Source organism: Cryptomeria japonica, chromosome 10 (genome assembly GCF_030272615.1).
Source record: "Cryptomeria japonica chromosome 10, Sugi_1.0, whole genome shotgun sequence".
Lineage (NCBI taxonomy): Eukaryota > Viridiplantae > Streptophyta > Pinopsida > Cupressales > Cupressaceae > Cryptomeria > Cryptomeria japonica.
The window spans coordinates 923,244,463-923,258,912 of record NC_081414.1 but is presented as its reverse complement, the minus strand read 5'-3'; the positions used below and the strand labels follow the sequence as shown (position 1 = coordinate 923,258,912).

At 33.9% G+C, this 14,450-nt stretch overlaps 1 protein-coding gene across 1 annotated transcript; it reads left to right on the top strand.

Moving 5' to 3' along the window:
- The first annotated feature begins 1,147 nt into the window (after positions 1-1,147).
- Positions 1,148-2,338, top strand: LOC131038341 (U-box domain-containing protein 26). Its single transcript, XM_057970727.1, has one exon. It carries the CDS (start codon positions 1,148-1,150, stop codon positions 2,336-2,338), a length of 1,191 nt encoding a protein of 396 aa, XP_057826710.1.
- The last annotated feature ends 12,112 nt before the right edge of the window (positions 2,339-14,450 follow it).

Here is a 14,450-nt window from a genome sequence, read left to right as displayed (position 1 = left end):
AAAAAATAGTTCATTTATGAACATTTACTAAAAAAATTATAGTTTCGATGGGATGTAATATTGTCTTCAAAAATATTATCAAACAATAAACTATATTTTAGTGTATTTTATACATTTCAATAACACACTCATAGTAAATTAAAAAATAATAACAAAACTTATCAAAATATTATATATATATATTGAACAATGTTTTTTGAGATTTGAACTTAGTCCAAGGGGTTGAGCTTAGTTGGTTAAAGCATTGAGTTCTCAATGTGGAGACTCAAGTTCAAATCCCATGATGGACACCTTTGTGTAGAATTCTAAGTTGTGATTCTTGGTCTTCCATTGGTTGTTTAAAGTGGATTTCTAAGTTTGTGACCCTTGGTCTTCCAATTGTTGTTTAGGTGATGATAATGCCTCATGACCAATTTTAAGATACATGTTTTAAATCCAAGAATTAATTTTAATATATGAATAATTTTCTAAAAAAAGAAATTTTTTAAAGAAATTTAAAAAAAAATTTATCAAGTGATCACCTGCACCTTATATTTTAAGATTAAATATTCAAAATAATTTATTTTAATTTTTTTCAATATATATAATTAAAATTACTTCTAGATTCTTCTCTATATATTTCTGATGACATTTCCCATTTAATTCAGTGATTCATCATCCACAAACTAAATATAAACTTTTTTACAGTCTATGCTTTTTATTAAACCTTTAATTGAACGGCTATTAAATGACCAAGCCGTCATTACATTTTCATAAGACAAACACAGTAATATCAAATTTGAGGGCTAGTCAACAGTCAAAATGCAGTGCCTGCCAAAATTGACTACCCAAAGTAATATGTGGTTACACGTGAGGCTTCCAAAGATGACGCATTTTACCATATCAGCATGACGTGAGTAACCTCGACGTAACACACCATGTTAATCTGGAACCTCATTTTATATAATCCCTTATTTGAATCATTCATCGCGAAGAAATAGAGTTTACTAATATAATATAATGTTTAATAATACCACAGATGCTTTCCCTTCTCTTAAAAAAAAGGAATGGAGAGGAATATTGATTCAAGAGAAGATGTGCTAACCAAATCATAACATTCTGAAGCCCACCTCTGAAGGGAAAATATAGACGTAAAAGCATTAAAAAAATGTCATCAGAGGAGGATCAGCAAAAATCTGTGAGCGCCCCGCCCTTGTTTCAATGCCCAATTTCCTTAGAACTCATGACTGACCCCGTCACTGTGTGCACGGGACTCACTTATGACAGATCTTCAATTCAGCAGTGGATGCGTCCAGGAAATGATATCTGTCCACTGACAGGCCAGACGCTCCATTCGCGAGAGCTCATCCCTAATCACACCCTTGCCGCCCTTATATACAAATGGCGCCTCACAAATCCATCAGATCCTGCAGTGGAGGAGAACAAAAAGCTGCAGCATATGATAGAGCAGATCGACAAAGGAGGCGCCTGTAGAATCGAGGCCTTAAGACACTTGAAGATTTTAGCCAGGGACAAAAGCATCAGATCGCATCTGCAATCAGAGGGCATTTTACCCGCTCTGATTCGTGTGATAGAACGCTTTGATCCAATCCATCCCGCTGAAGAGGAAGTGGAAGCTGTGCAAGAAGCCATCGCAGCAATCGTATTGTTTTCTGTAGACGATGCGATTTGCCCAAGAGATCTGTTGAGCAGTCCAGCGATTCGAACCGTGGAATGGATGTTGGCGAAGGGCGATCTGGAGTCCAGAATAAATTCGGCAACCCTTGTGGAAAATCTGGCCAAATTGGACGAGACAGCCGCTATGGAAATCGGGTCCATGGACGGGATAACAAATGGGCTTTTAACGTTTCTCGAACAGAATAACACGAATCGTTCTGGTCTAAGGGCTTTGATTCCTCTGTGTCGTGTGGTTGCGTATCGGGTCAAGCTAGCGGAGGAAGCTGGAGTCATTTCTCTTTTGATTCGATTTGTTAGCGTTTCAGAGAGAGCTGTGATCGAAGCATCCATGGCTATTCTGGAGGGCCTTTCAACTGTTGTTCAAGGCCGATCTGGGATAATGGCGGATGCAGTGGCAGTGCCCACGATCGTTAGAAGTCTGCTACATGTGTCCCGTGTCGCTACCGCTCATGGTGTTGGGATTTTGTTGAACATTTGTAAGAACTGTGATAGAGAAGATGAGATCAGAGATCTTGTCAAGACGGGCGTTTTGCAGAAGTTGGTGGCGTTGCTTCACATGGATTGCGAGCCCAGAACCAAACGACGCGTTAATTATCTTATCAAAATTCTGTCCCCTCTACAAGACTATGATTCCTGCGCCCAGTTCGTTATTCACCTATAATTATTTCAACCCATACTAATAGTTTGTTTTACGGGTTTTAATTTTTTTCTTCTATAATCTTGATCTGCAGGATCTGCAGGGTGTTTTTATGTATGTATGGCCATATGAATGAATATCTACGATGAATGACATTCAAGCAAAATTCTGTCCCCTCTGCAAGAATATGATTCCTGCTCCCAGTTCATTATTCACCTGTAATTATTCCGGCCCATACAAATCGTTTGTGCTACGGGTTTTTTATTTTTATTTTATATATTCTTGATCTGCTGAGTGTTTTTATGTATGTTTGGCCATATGAATATATTATCTACGATCAATGATATTCAACCAAAATTCTGTCCCCTCTGCAAGACTATGATTCCTGTTCCCAGTTCGTTATTCAACTGTAATTATTCCGGCCCATACAGATCGTTTGTGCTACGGGTTTTTTATTTTTATTTTATATAATCTTGATCTGCTGGGTGTTTTTATGTATGTTTGGCCATATGAATATATTATCTAGGATCAATGATATTTAAGCATGGATTGAGAAACTCTGGCCTCTGATTTTAGAGTTTCTTGCTATTGCTCATCCTCTAAGCATTTGTTTATTGGGCTCAGTAGAGCATGAACGTATTCAATTGTAATGGATAATAGCATTTTCCTGATAGTATAAATTTTGGTTTGGTTGACTGAGTCAGGTTGCGTAAACATTTAAGCATAGCTTTCCACTTTAATTATCGACTAAGGTGATAACACAACCAGGATCGAATACAATGTATTCTGGCCCGGGGACCGCCATGAAGACAGTACAGAGTAGCTTTAGAAAATTCTCCATTTTTAGACAGTGGGGAAGAAAATGCAGAAAAGTTTGATTTTATGGGCAGGAAGCAATATATTTAAATATTACATTTTTTAAATAGTCAAATAATCAATAGCAATTTTACATGAAGAATTATGATACTTTTATTGGTCTAAATTACTTTTGACTATTGAATTAAATGTGGTTTAAGAATAGTTGTATGAAAATAATTACATTAATACATGATCAAATTCATCTTGATTAATAAATTATTAGGATTCTTCTAAGTGGGCACCTACCCTACAAAGCGGGGAAGTAGGTCTCATCTACAAAACAAAGATGAAAATAGAGAATTAACAAGGCGGGAAAGTAGGTCTCATCTACAAAATAAAGATGAAAGCAGAGAATTAACAAGGCAGAAAAGTAGGTCTCATCTACAAAATAAAGATGTAAAGAGAGTGTAACCTCCCCTGGACTTAACCTTCACTAATCGACAATTATATACATACAGTTATTCGAAACACACTGCCTAGGGGGACAACATAATTTTTGTTAGAAAATGGCGATATGAAGACTATTTCAAACGACCGGGACAACCGGGACAATGTAATTTTTGTTAGAAAATGGTGATATGAAGATTATTTCAAACGATTGGGACAATCGGAACAACATAATTACCTTAACACCACCTACACTTGCACCTACAAAACTCTTCCTATTTAAGTAAGTGTTAAAAATTAGTAGAAGTCTCTCTAAAGTCTTTATAACTAAGTCTTCATTCACTTATAATAAACATAGAAGTCTATACAAGTTCTTTTCAATATTAAGGATTTTTTTTAATGGAATCCTAGAATAAAACCTTCTAATTCTTCTCTCATAAAAAGAAACTTTTCTTTTGTAAACTTGCTAAAATACATGATCGGATTCATCTTGATTTTTCTTTAGATTTGTAAGTGTTAAAATCTTTAAGTTTACCCACCTCTCTTGAAAGAAACACTTGACCTAAAAAAAAATTAGTAGAAGTCTCTCCATAGTCTTTATAACTAGGTCTTCATTCACTTATAGTCAACATAGAAGTCTATACACGTTCCTTTCAATATTAAGGACATTTTTGGATGGAATCCTATATTTAAACCTTACTAAGTTTTTGGATGCTGTTTTCCTTCTTAGGTGATATATCTAATTCTTTTGCTATTAAAAAATGACTTTGCTTTGGTAAATTTTAGCAAAAGTCTCTCCAAAATCTTTATAACTAGGTCTTTGTTCATGAATAATCAGCATTAAATTTTGTGTGTTCCTTTCAATATGAAAGATGAATATTGATGGAATCCTAGATTTAAATCTTACGAATTTTTGTGATGTTGTTTTATTTTTTATGTACCACATCTAATTCTTCTCCCTTAAACTTGGCTTCCATAATTTTTACTAGAAGTCTCTCCAAAGTTTTTATAATTATGTCTATGTTCACTTATAATCAACTTAGAAGTCTGTATAAGGACCCTTTTGGATTGAATCCTACATTAAAATCTTACTATTTTTAAATTTTTTTTTTAAATTAAGTAGCACATCTAATTCTTAGAGACTTGAACGAATTTTAGTTGAAGTCTCTCTAAATTTTTTATAATTATGTCTTGGTTCACCTATAATCAACACGAAAGTAAATATGCTTATTCAAATATTAAGGACCAGTTTGGATGAAATCTTAGATTAAAATCTTACTAATTTTCTTATGGTTTTTCTTTTCTATGGAGCATATGTAATTTTATCTTTTGATTACATAATATGCAACAATGATTAGGGGAGCCTTTCAAAACCCTTTGTGTCCAGATTGTGTTTGTATGTCAACCTATTGTAATCTAGTTTCTTTGAAGGTTATGGGTTCCTGGAAACACCCATGGTGTTGTGTATAGGTTAAGGGAGCCTCTGTAAAACCATTTGTTCTTGTTTTGGGGGTGGTTTTTTCCATTCTGGTTGTGATTTGGCTGCTGATTTTCTAATGATCTCACCTTTTAGCAGCGTGGCATTGTGGGTTCCAGATCCTGGTAAAATCTAAGGGTTTTGGGTCCCTTCAAAACAAGTGGGGTTTTGGGTCCCCTGAAAACCTGTTGTATGGGGTTTCGGGTCCCCTCAAAACCTCTTTATCCTTAATAAAAAACAATGAGATAAAATTCACTTGAAATATACACACCTTTAATGGCATTATTCAATGTGAAATCCAAATATATCGATTCACTAAGAATGTGTTTATCCTAAACCATCCTACATAACCAATTTTTAGAGGCAAAATATAAAAGAGATATGTTTCTAGATAAATAAAGATTTCAGATTTCAATAGAAATTTTAGATTCCTTAAATCAATAGATTGACCATGTAGCTTCGAGTAATATACTAATGATGATGATTCTAAAAGATCCTAAAGATGGAATTTTTAAAAATGCATTTATGAAAGTTATCTTCACTATAGATATATGATTATGCATGAAAACTATAAAAATTATTGTTATCTAACAATATCTTCAATTAGTCTAACATTAATTGACAAATACTTGAACTACCTGAATAATAATCCAATAAAAATTAAACAAAAATATGTATCAATTTAAAAAATGACCTTAAAAACTATACTAGAGAAGAAAAGGAAATATGACTCTAAACATGTGAAATTATAGCTAAGTGTTATCATTATATTTAGAATCAAGAAACCCTACAAAGATACCAAACTAAAGATTATCAAATTTTGAGATCAAGAACTTTGTGTTAGAGGTTGTAACCAAGATAATATGTTCCCTCCTCTCTCTCTATATATATGATGACCTATCTAGGAAAACACTAAAAAAACTAAGTAAAATAGAAAAATAGCAAGAATACAAGCTAAAATACATTATAAATGGGATAAAAACATAAAAATTATATATTATCAAATATCTTTAAACCATAATTTATTAGAAAGTGAGGCTTGTACAATGCCACTAAAAATCTTGATGGCTTTCTATTCAAACCGATCCTCTTGCATGGTTAACTATATGGCTTGGTACAAGTTATTAGAAAATTCTAATATTTCCAAAATAGACATTGAGGTTCTAATTGGAATTATAGTAGTTTTCTTAATGGAAATATGTAGAGTGATCTACATAGGTCATCTTATATTTTATTCACAACTTATAAGTCTATGAAGAAGTCGAAAGGAGAATTTGCTTTAGTTAGTCTGCTTATGAGAATTTAGGAAATGTCCACGTGACAAAAAACTATTGAAAACACGATGAAGAAAGCTTGTAATATTAACTTATATGTATGCAATTATAAATATAATATTATCAAATTGGATTTATGTATGTGATTGCACATTCAATTTAATAGAAAAACCAACAAACCATGGAAACATGAAATTTACATAAAGAAACCTTTTCAAGAAAAAAATCCACTTGAAAAAGAATAAAAGTATATTGTTAATATTCAAAAAGATGTATACAACAATACATTCCCTTACTCTCCTCAAATGAACTTGACATAACCCTGTTAAATGCAAGAACACAACATAACATTATAATCTAATGGATCCAATTTATAGAAAACTATGAGAGGGAAAACCACTATAAACAAGGGGCAACAAAGAAGATGAGATTAGAGATCTTGTCCAGACAGGCGTTCTGCAGAAATTGGTGGCGTTACTTCAAATGGATTGCGAGCCAAGAACCAAACGACGCGCTAACGTATACAATTGTAATGGATAATAGCGTTTTCCTGATAGTATAAATTTTGGTCCTGCTGACTGAGTCAGGTTGCGTAAACATTTAAGCATAACTTTCCACTTTATTTATCGATTAAGGTGACAACACAACCAGTATAGAATCCAATGTATTTCTGGCCCGGGGGCCGCCATCGAGACAGTACAGAGCAACTTTAGAACATTCTCCAAAATAGACAGTGGGGAAGAAAATGCAGAAAAGTTTGATTTTATGGGAGGAAGCAATCTATTTAAATATTATATTTTTCAAATAGACAAATAATCACAACTTTACACATCATTTTTATTAAAAATGATGAAAGTTTATGATACTTTTATTGATCTAAATTACTTTTGACCATTGAATTAAGTGTGGTTAAAGAATAGTTGTATGAACATTCATACATGATCGAATTCATCTTGATTCATCTTTAGATTTGTAGGTGTTAAAATCTTTAAATTTATTACCTCTATTAAAAAAGAAACTTGACCTAGATAAATTTTAGTAGAAGTCTCTCAAAAGTCTTTATAATTAGGTCTTCATTCACTTATAATCAACATAGAACTCTATACAAGTTCCTTTCAATATTAAAGACTTTCTTGGATGGAATCCTAGATTAAAACCTTACTAGGTTTTTTGATGTTATTTTCATTTTTATATAACACGTCCAATTCTTCTCTCATAAAAAGAGACTTTGCTTTTGTAAATGTTAAAATCTTTAAGTTTACCTACCCGTCTTAAAAAAGAGACTTGACCTAGATAAGCTTTAGTAGAAGTGGTGGAGGAGCACCTCATGACTAAGATAATAAGAGCAATAAAGGCTAAAGGACACACATGAGAATGTGACCTTTCAATCTATGTAATAGGGTAGTCTTGTTTGTTTGATATTTGATTTGTTTGTAATAAACCCCACCTTGTTACCCAATGACTTGGATTTGGCAAATTGATAAGCCACCATGGGCATATGGGCCTAGGGGTATTTGGTTGAGTATTTTTCTAGGTGTTTATGTATTCGAGATGTCTTAGGAAGGTTTAGGACATGTTGAAGCACCTCTGGGTAGGCGGATTTAACATATGTCAAAAGTTGCTCAAACTTGACAACTTTGTTGACAACTTTTAATGACAACTTTTGGATGCAAATAGCATCTTCCGTTGTGGTTGATAACTATTGAGGAAGGTATCAAATGTCATCTCCTATCATCATTTGAAGGAGAGAATGACTTTGTAAACTTTTGGCATCAGTGAAGTAATATATTTTTGAGAATTTCCTGCAATTTCGTTATTCTACATAATGTACCATGTTGTACGATCATTTTGGAATTAGGAAAACAATGTGATGTGTTAGAGTGGCCAATCACCTTTCAGATGCATCAAGTCTGAGGTCCTAATTCGCCAAGACAAGGAAGAAGCCGACAAATTTTTGGAATTGTTCTCAATTTGACTGTTGTGTCTAGGGTTTTGCAAAGAAATGATCTTACCTTGCTGATCCTTCATTGGTGGTTCATGGATTTGGAGGGTATGCAAGTATGGCCAATTTATTTTAGGATTTTAAAGGCCTTTTTCAGCTTAGGACCAGTTGGAGGTGAGGGTTTGATGCATTAAGGTGGGCAACTCCATGTGGCCACCGTGCAAGTGTAAGCAAACAGGTCTCACATCAGGGGTTAAAGGTCTTGTCATGGCCTAAGACTTAGGAATTGGTGTAGTCACAATGGCCTAAGAGTATTCCTTGAGTTTTTTTGGTGAGTTAAGGTCTGTGTCTACACCCTCCTTTGTAAAATAGGCCTAATTGGGCTATACCGGTCTCCTAACCAAAGTAGGGTTTGGATTCTTGTGTTCCCTACCGGCAAGAACCCTTAGGATATGTTTAGTAACTCACAAAAGGGTATCTAAATCTGTGATTTTTTGTCTGGTCTTTTGGAGAAATAAAGAGTTAAGTGTGGAAAACCGGTTTGGCAGAGCTACTAGGTTTTGTAAGCCTTGTTGCAGCAGTTACCCAAACCGGTAGAGGGAACATGAATTAAATGATTGAAGGAGGTCTCCCTGACCTAGGGGACTTCAAATCAAACCTTGAATAGCCATTGTTGCATTGGACAAGGGACCAAACCATTGTTAACCATAGGGTCCTTGTACCGGTCAATGAAAGAGACCTTGTACCAATAGTCTTTTGTTTGGAAGAAAGGGATGTGAAACTTGTCAAACTGATATTCCTTAACCCCTAGGGGTGTTGTATGATTTCTAAGGTCCTTGGCATGTTCTTGGATTAGGGGAACCTATCCTATACCTATACCGGGACTCTGCATCAAGAAGTCTCTCCATAATCTTTATAACTAGGTCTTCATTTACTTATAATCAACATAGAATAGCTATATGAAAATAGCTACATAAGTGTGGTTTGAGAATAGCTATATGAAAATAATTATAGTCATACATGATCAAATTTATCTTGATCCATCTTTAGATTTGTAGGTGTTAAAATCTTTAAGTTTACTACCTCTCTTAAAAAGAAACTTAGATAAATTTTATTAGAAGCCTCTCCACAATATTAATAACTAGGTCTTCATTTACTTATAATCAACATAAAAGTCTATATAAGTTCCTTTCAATATTAAGGACTTTTTTCGATGGAATCCTAGAATAAAACCTCACTAGGTTTTTTAATGTTATTTTCATTTTTACCTAACATATCTAATTATTATCTCATTAAAAGAGACTTTGCTTTTATTAGTGTTAAAATCTTTAAGTTTGACTACTTCTCTTAAAAAAGAGATGAGACTTAGATAAATTTTAGTACATCGTGTTTATAACTAGGTCTTCATTCACTTCTAATCAACATAGAAGTCTATACATGTTCCTTTCAATATTAAGGACTTTTTTAAATAGAATGCTAGATTAAAAACTCTAAGTTTTTTTTTTGATATTGTTTTTATTTTTATGTAACATGTCTAATTCTTCTCTCATAAAAAGGGACTTTGCTTTTGTAAGTGTTAAAATATTTAAGTTTACCTACCTCTCTTAAAAAAGAGACTTGACCTAGATAAATTCTGGTAGAATTATCTCCATAATCTTTATAATTAGGTCTTCATTAACTTATAATGAACATAGAAGTCTATACATGTTACTTTCAATATTAAGGACCATTTTTGGACGGAATCCTAGATTAAAACCTTAGTTTTTTGACGTTGTTTTCCTTTTTATGTAATACATCTAATTCTTCTCCCATAAAAGAGACTTTTCTATGGTAAATTTTACTAAAAGTCCCTCCAAAGTCTATATAACTAGATCTCGTTTCATGTATAATAAACATAAAATTTTATATGTTTCTTTCAATTTGAAACACCAATTTTGATGGAATCCTAAACTAAAATCTTACTAAGTTTGGTGATATTGTTTTTTTTTTGTGTGCCACATCTAATTCTTCTCTCTTGTTACCTATAAAAAATTTAAACTTTGAAAGCCACCCGGGTTATTTCTTTCATTCGCCCTTGTCACAAAATTCCTTAATTTCCTAACTTCTATCGCATGATTCATAACTTTAAGAACTACCCAATCGGCTGACCAGCTTAGGGAAGTCTGTTGGTATTTTGGTATGGTTTTGTCATTGATGTCAACACCTACTAAAGCACTAGCACTGTGGAGATCCAGTAGCATTCACCGGCAAACAAGTAACTATTGCACAGTTACTGGTATATGGTTCACCGGCAGGATATAATGATCACCGACACTTGGAATGATATGGAAGACACTTGGTAATGTCAAAGACATCATGTGGACACTTTGTTTTGAATAATTAATAATTGGTATAATCATATTTGCATATTTGCTTTTACCGACAAATAGGTCCAGGGTTACACCGATAGGTTTATCTTTTCCAGATCAGCATGGCACGCTATGGAGATGATTTATTATTGTTGTAAATGCTTTAAGCCGACATGTTTAATCGGTTATTGCATCGGATATTATATTGTTTGTAAAATGTTTTATTGTAGTATCTTGTAGAGCCGGCCTACTAAAATTGGTCTTAGGTTATGGTATAAATGTAAGATCGGATGTGGGAATGCGAAAAAGAACTAAGTGAAGGTATATGCGAGATTAAGCAGAGCTATACACAAAGACATCATTTGAAGGAGAAGCTAGGTTTTTGTGGAAGCATATCAACATTACACCGGTACTGAATCCAACATATGAAGATGCTATCTTGTGCAGTACATTCTTATTGGATTTAATCATCCAACTGTAGTCAGTGTGATTCCCATTTTATGATTGAGCAGTGAGCTCTAGGCTGTTGGCCTTTATGCATGTGCAAACCCCATTTATGTACACTTACTATCTGCAGTAGTATCATCTAATTGTGGGTAAGGTTTCCCACCGTGTTTTTTCCCCTTACAGGGTTTCCACTTACAAATATTGGTGTTATGTGTTGTGGATGACTTTGTGTTTATGTTTCATGCATTAATCTTTACCGGTATAGCAATTAACTGTTAACACTGTCTACCAGCATACTTAACTGGTTTATCGGTATTAAGCATTAAGTTGGTTGAGTTGTTTTTGGTTTGAATTTATAGACAACTGATTCACCCTCCCCCCCCCCTCTCAGTTGTCTCCGGGACCTAACAATTGGTATCAGAGCTTAGTCCTCTTTTGCAGAAGTTTAACAACTTGAGGAGATCCAATGACTACTAATTATTTCAGGAAGGACAGTCCTAAACTTGATGGAACCAACTATGGGATATGGAAGATCAGGATGGAGACACATCTGAATTGCATTGGTAAAGACATATGGGAAGTTACAAAGAATGGTTATACTGCTGCTGTAGCTGGTCAGACGGCTCCAACTACCTTAGCTAAAGCTGAGGAGAATGATTGCAAAGCAAGAGAAGCACTTTTGAGAGCTTTATCAGATCAACAAATCATGGGATTATTAGATAGGTCTACTGCTAAAGCTATTTGGGATCATTTGGAAACATTGAATGAAGGAGATTCCACAGTGAAGATTGCATAACTTGAAAGCTTCCGAGTTAGGTATGAACATCTGAAAATGGAAGAAGATGAAATGATTTCTGCTTTTATGGAAAGAGTAAATGAAATTGTTTTGGGTATTAAATGTTGTGGAGGAACATTGAGTGAGGATGAAATTGTTTCAAAAATCTTAAGAGGATTGCCATCGGCATATAAAATGAAGGTTACTGCTATAAATGAGTTGAGAACAATGTCTAATACATCAGTAACTAGGATACATTAATTGGAAAACTTTTAGCCTTTGAAATTGAGGAATTTGGTCTTGTTGCTACTATAAAGACAGATTTGGCCTTTAAAGCATCAACATCATCTGCTCCATCATTTGACAAATTAGATTGGAAAGCCTTTTATGCAAGAGAACTTGAAGAAACTAGGAAGGAGAATGAAGAACTTGAAGAACTTGAAGCACTATTTGCAAGGAAAATGCCAAAAGGTCTAGTTGGAAGTAAATATGAAGGTAAAGCACCCTTTAAATATTTTAACTACAATAAGATTGGTCATATGGCTTCAAGATGTCCTAATAGACATGCTAAACTAAGAGAAGAAGCTAGAAGAACATACAAGCCTAATCCTGAATATCAGAGATATAGATTTAAGAAGAACAAAGACAAATCTTGTTACATTGCTGATGAAGGTGTAACTGATGATTCTGATGAGGATCCAACAAACAATGGATGGGTTTTTGTTGCTATAACAGAAGATCAACCGGCACCTACTGCTCAACCGGTAGAACAAGCCCTAGCAGCTAAAGTTGAAGTAAAGGATGAATGGATCATTGACTCGGGATGCTCACATCATATGACAAGAGACAAAGGTAAATTCTTGAACTTTAAAAAATACAATGGAGGTTTAGTAAGATTTGGAGATGACAAAGCCTGTTCAATCAAAGGTAAGGGTACAATATCTCTTGATGGTAAGCATAACACTGACAATGTCTACTATGTTGAAGGATTAAAGAATAATCTTTTAAGTGTTGGTCAATTAGTTGAGAGAGGATTTCAGTTACAATTTAAGAATGGAAAATGCAAAATCATGAATAGAACTGGTTTAGAAATTGCAACCGGTAATTAGACTAGAGGTAATATCTTTCATTTGAATAATAGTGAAAAGGCATGCTTGATTCCACATATAGATGAAAGTTGGTTATGGCATAAGAGACTCTGTCATGTAAACTTGATTGCATGGTAAATATCAGTACTTCTAAGGCAATTACAGATCTACCTAAAATTGTGAAACCTCATAATACAATATGTAAGGAATACCAATTTGGAAAACAAGTTAGAGCTAGTTTCAAAAGTATTCCAGAAAAATCTAATAATGCTCTTGATTTGATTCACACTAATTTATGTGGTCCAGCTAGAACTAAAAGCTTACAAGGTGACAGATATTTCATGCTAATTATTGCTAATTATTCTAGAATATGTTGGGTTACTTTTCTCAGAGAAAAATCGGAAGCACTTGGAAAGGTCAAGCTGTTCAAAGCAATGGTTGAAAATGAAACCGATAAAAAAATCAAATGTTTAAGATTAGATCAAGGAGGAGAATTCATGTCTAAGGACTTTAATATATTTTGTGAAGTAAATGGAATCAGAACACAACTATCAGCACCTCGAACACCACAACAAAATGGAGTTGTTGAAAGGAAAAATAGAACTATCTTGGATGCAGCAAGAAGTATGTTATTTGAAGCAAATTTACCACATGTATATTGGAGAGAAGCAGTCAGCACAACCGTCTATACATTCAACAAAGTTCACATCAAAGGTGAAATCGGTAAGACCCCTCATGAACTATGGTTTGGTAATACTGCTACTCTTAAGTATTTCAGAATTTTTGGAAGTAAATGTTATATTAGAAGAGATGGGTATATTGGCAAATTTGATCCTAGAAGTGATGAAGGAATATTTCTTGGTTATTCATCTAAGATCAAGGCATATAGATGTTTTAATAAAAGATTGTAGAAAATTGTTGAGAGTACAAATGTAAAAATTGATGAACAATTTAGAGGAACTTCAAGGTATATAGATTCTAAACCGGAAATAGAAATTGTGACAAATGAACCTATACTAAATCCACTAGTACAGAATGAATATCCAGTTACCCTGGTATCATCAGAGGATTCTACAATAATTGAAGAACAACAACAAACTAAGACACCCTGGTATGTAAAATTGAATCATTCTGAAGATTAGATAATCGGAAGCAAGTTTAAAGGAATTATGACAAGAGGAAGATTGGCAAATGAAGAGGTATGTCTTATTTCTCAAATTGAACCATCATCTGTTAATGAGGCATGTGAAGAAATTTTTTGGATTAAAGCTATGGAAGAAGAATTAGAACAAATTGAGAAAAATAACACTTGGACATTAGTTCCCCAGCCTAAAGATAAAAATATAATTGGAACCAAATGGGTATTTAGAAACAAACTCAATGAAGATGGTAAGGTTGTCAGAAATAAAGCAAGACTAGTGTGTAAGGGATATTCTCAGAAAGAAGGAGTTGATTACAATGAAACCTTTGCACCGGTAGCTAGAATTGAGGCAGTCAGATTATTCTTGGCTTTTGCAGATCACAAGAACTAAAAAGTTTA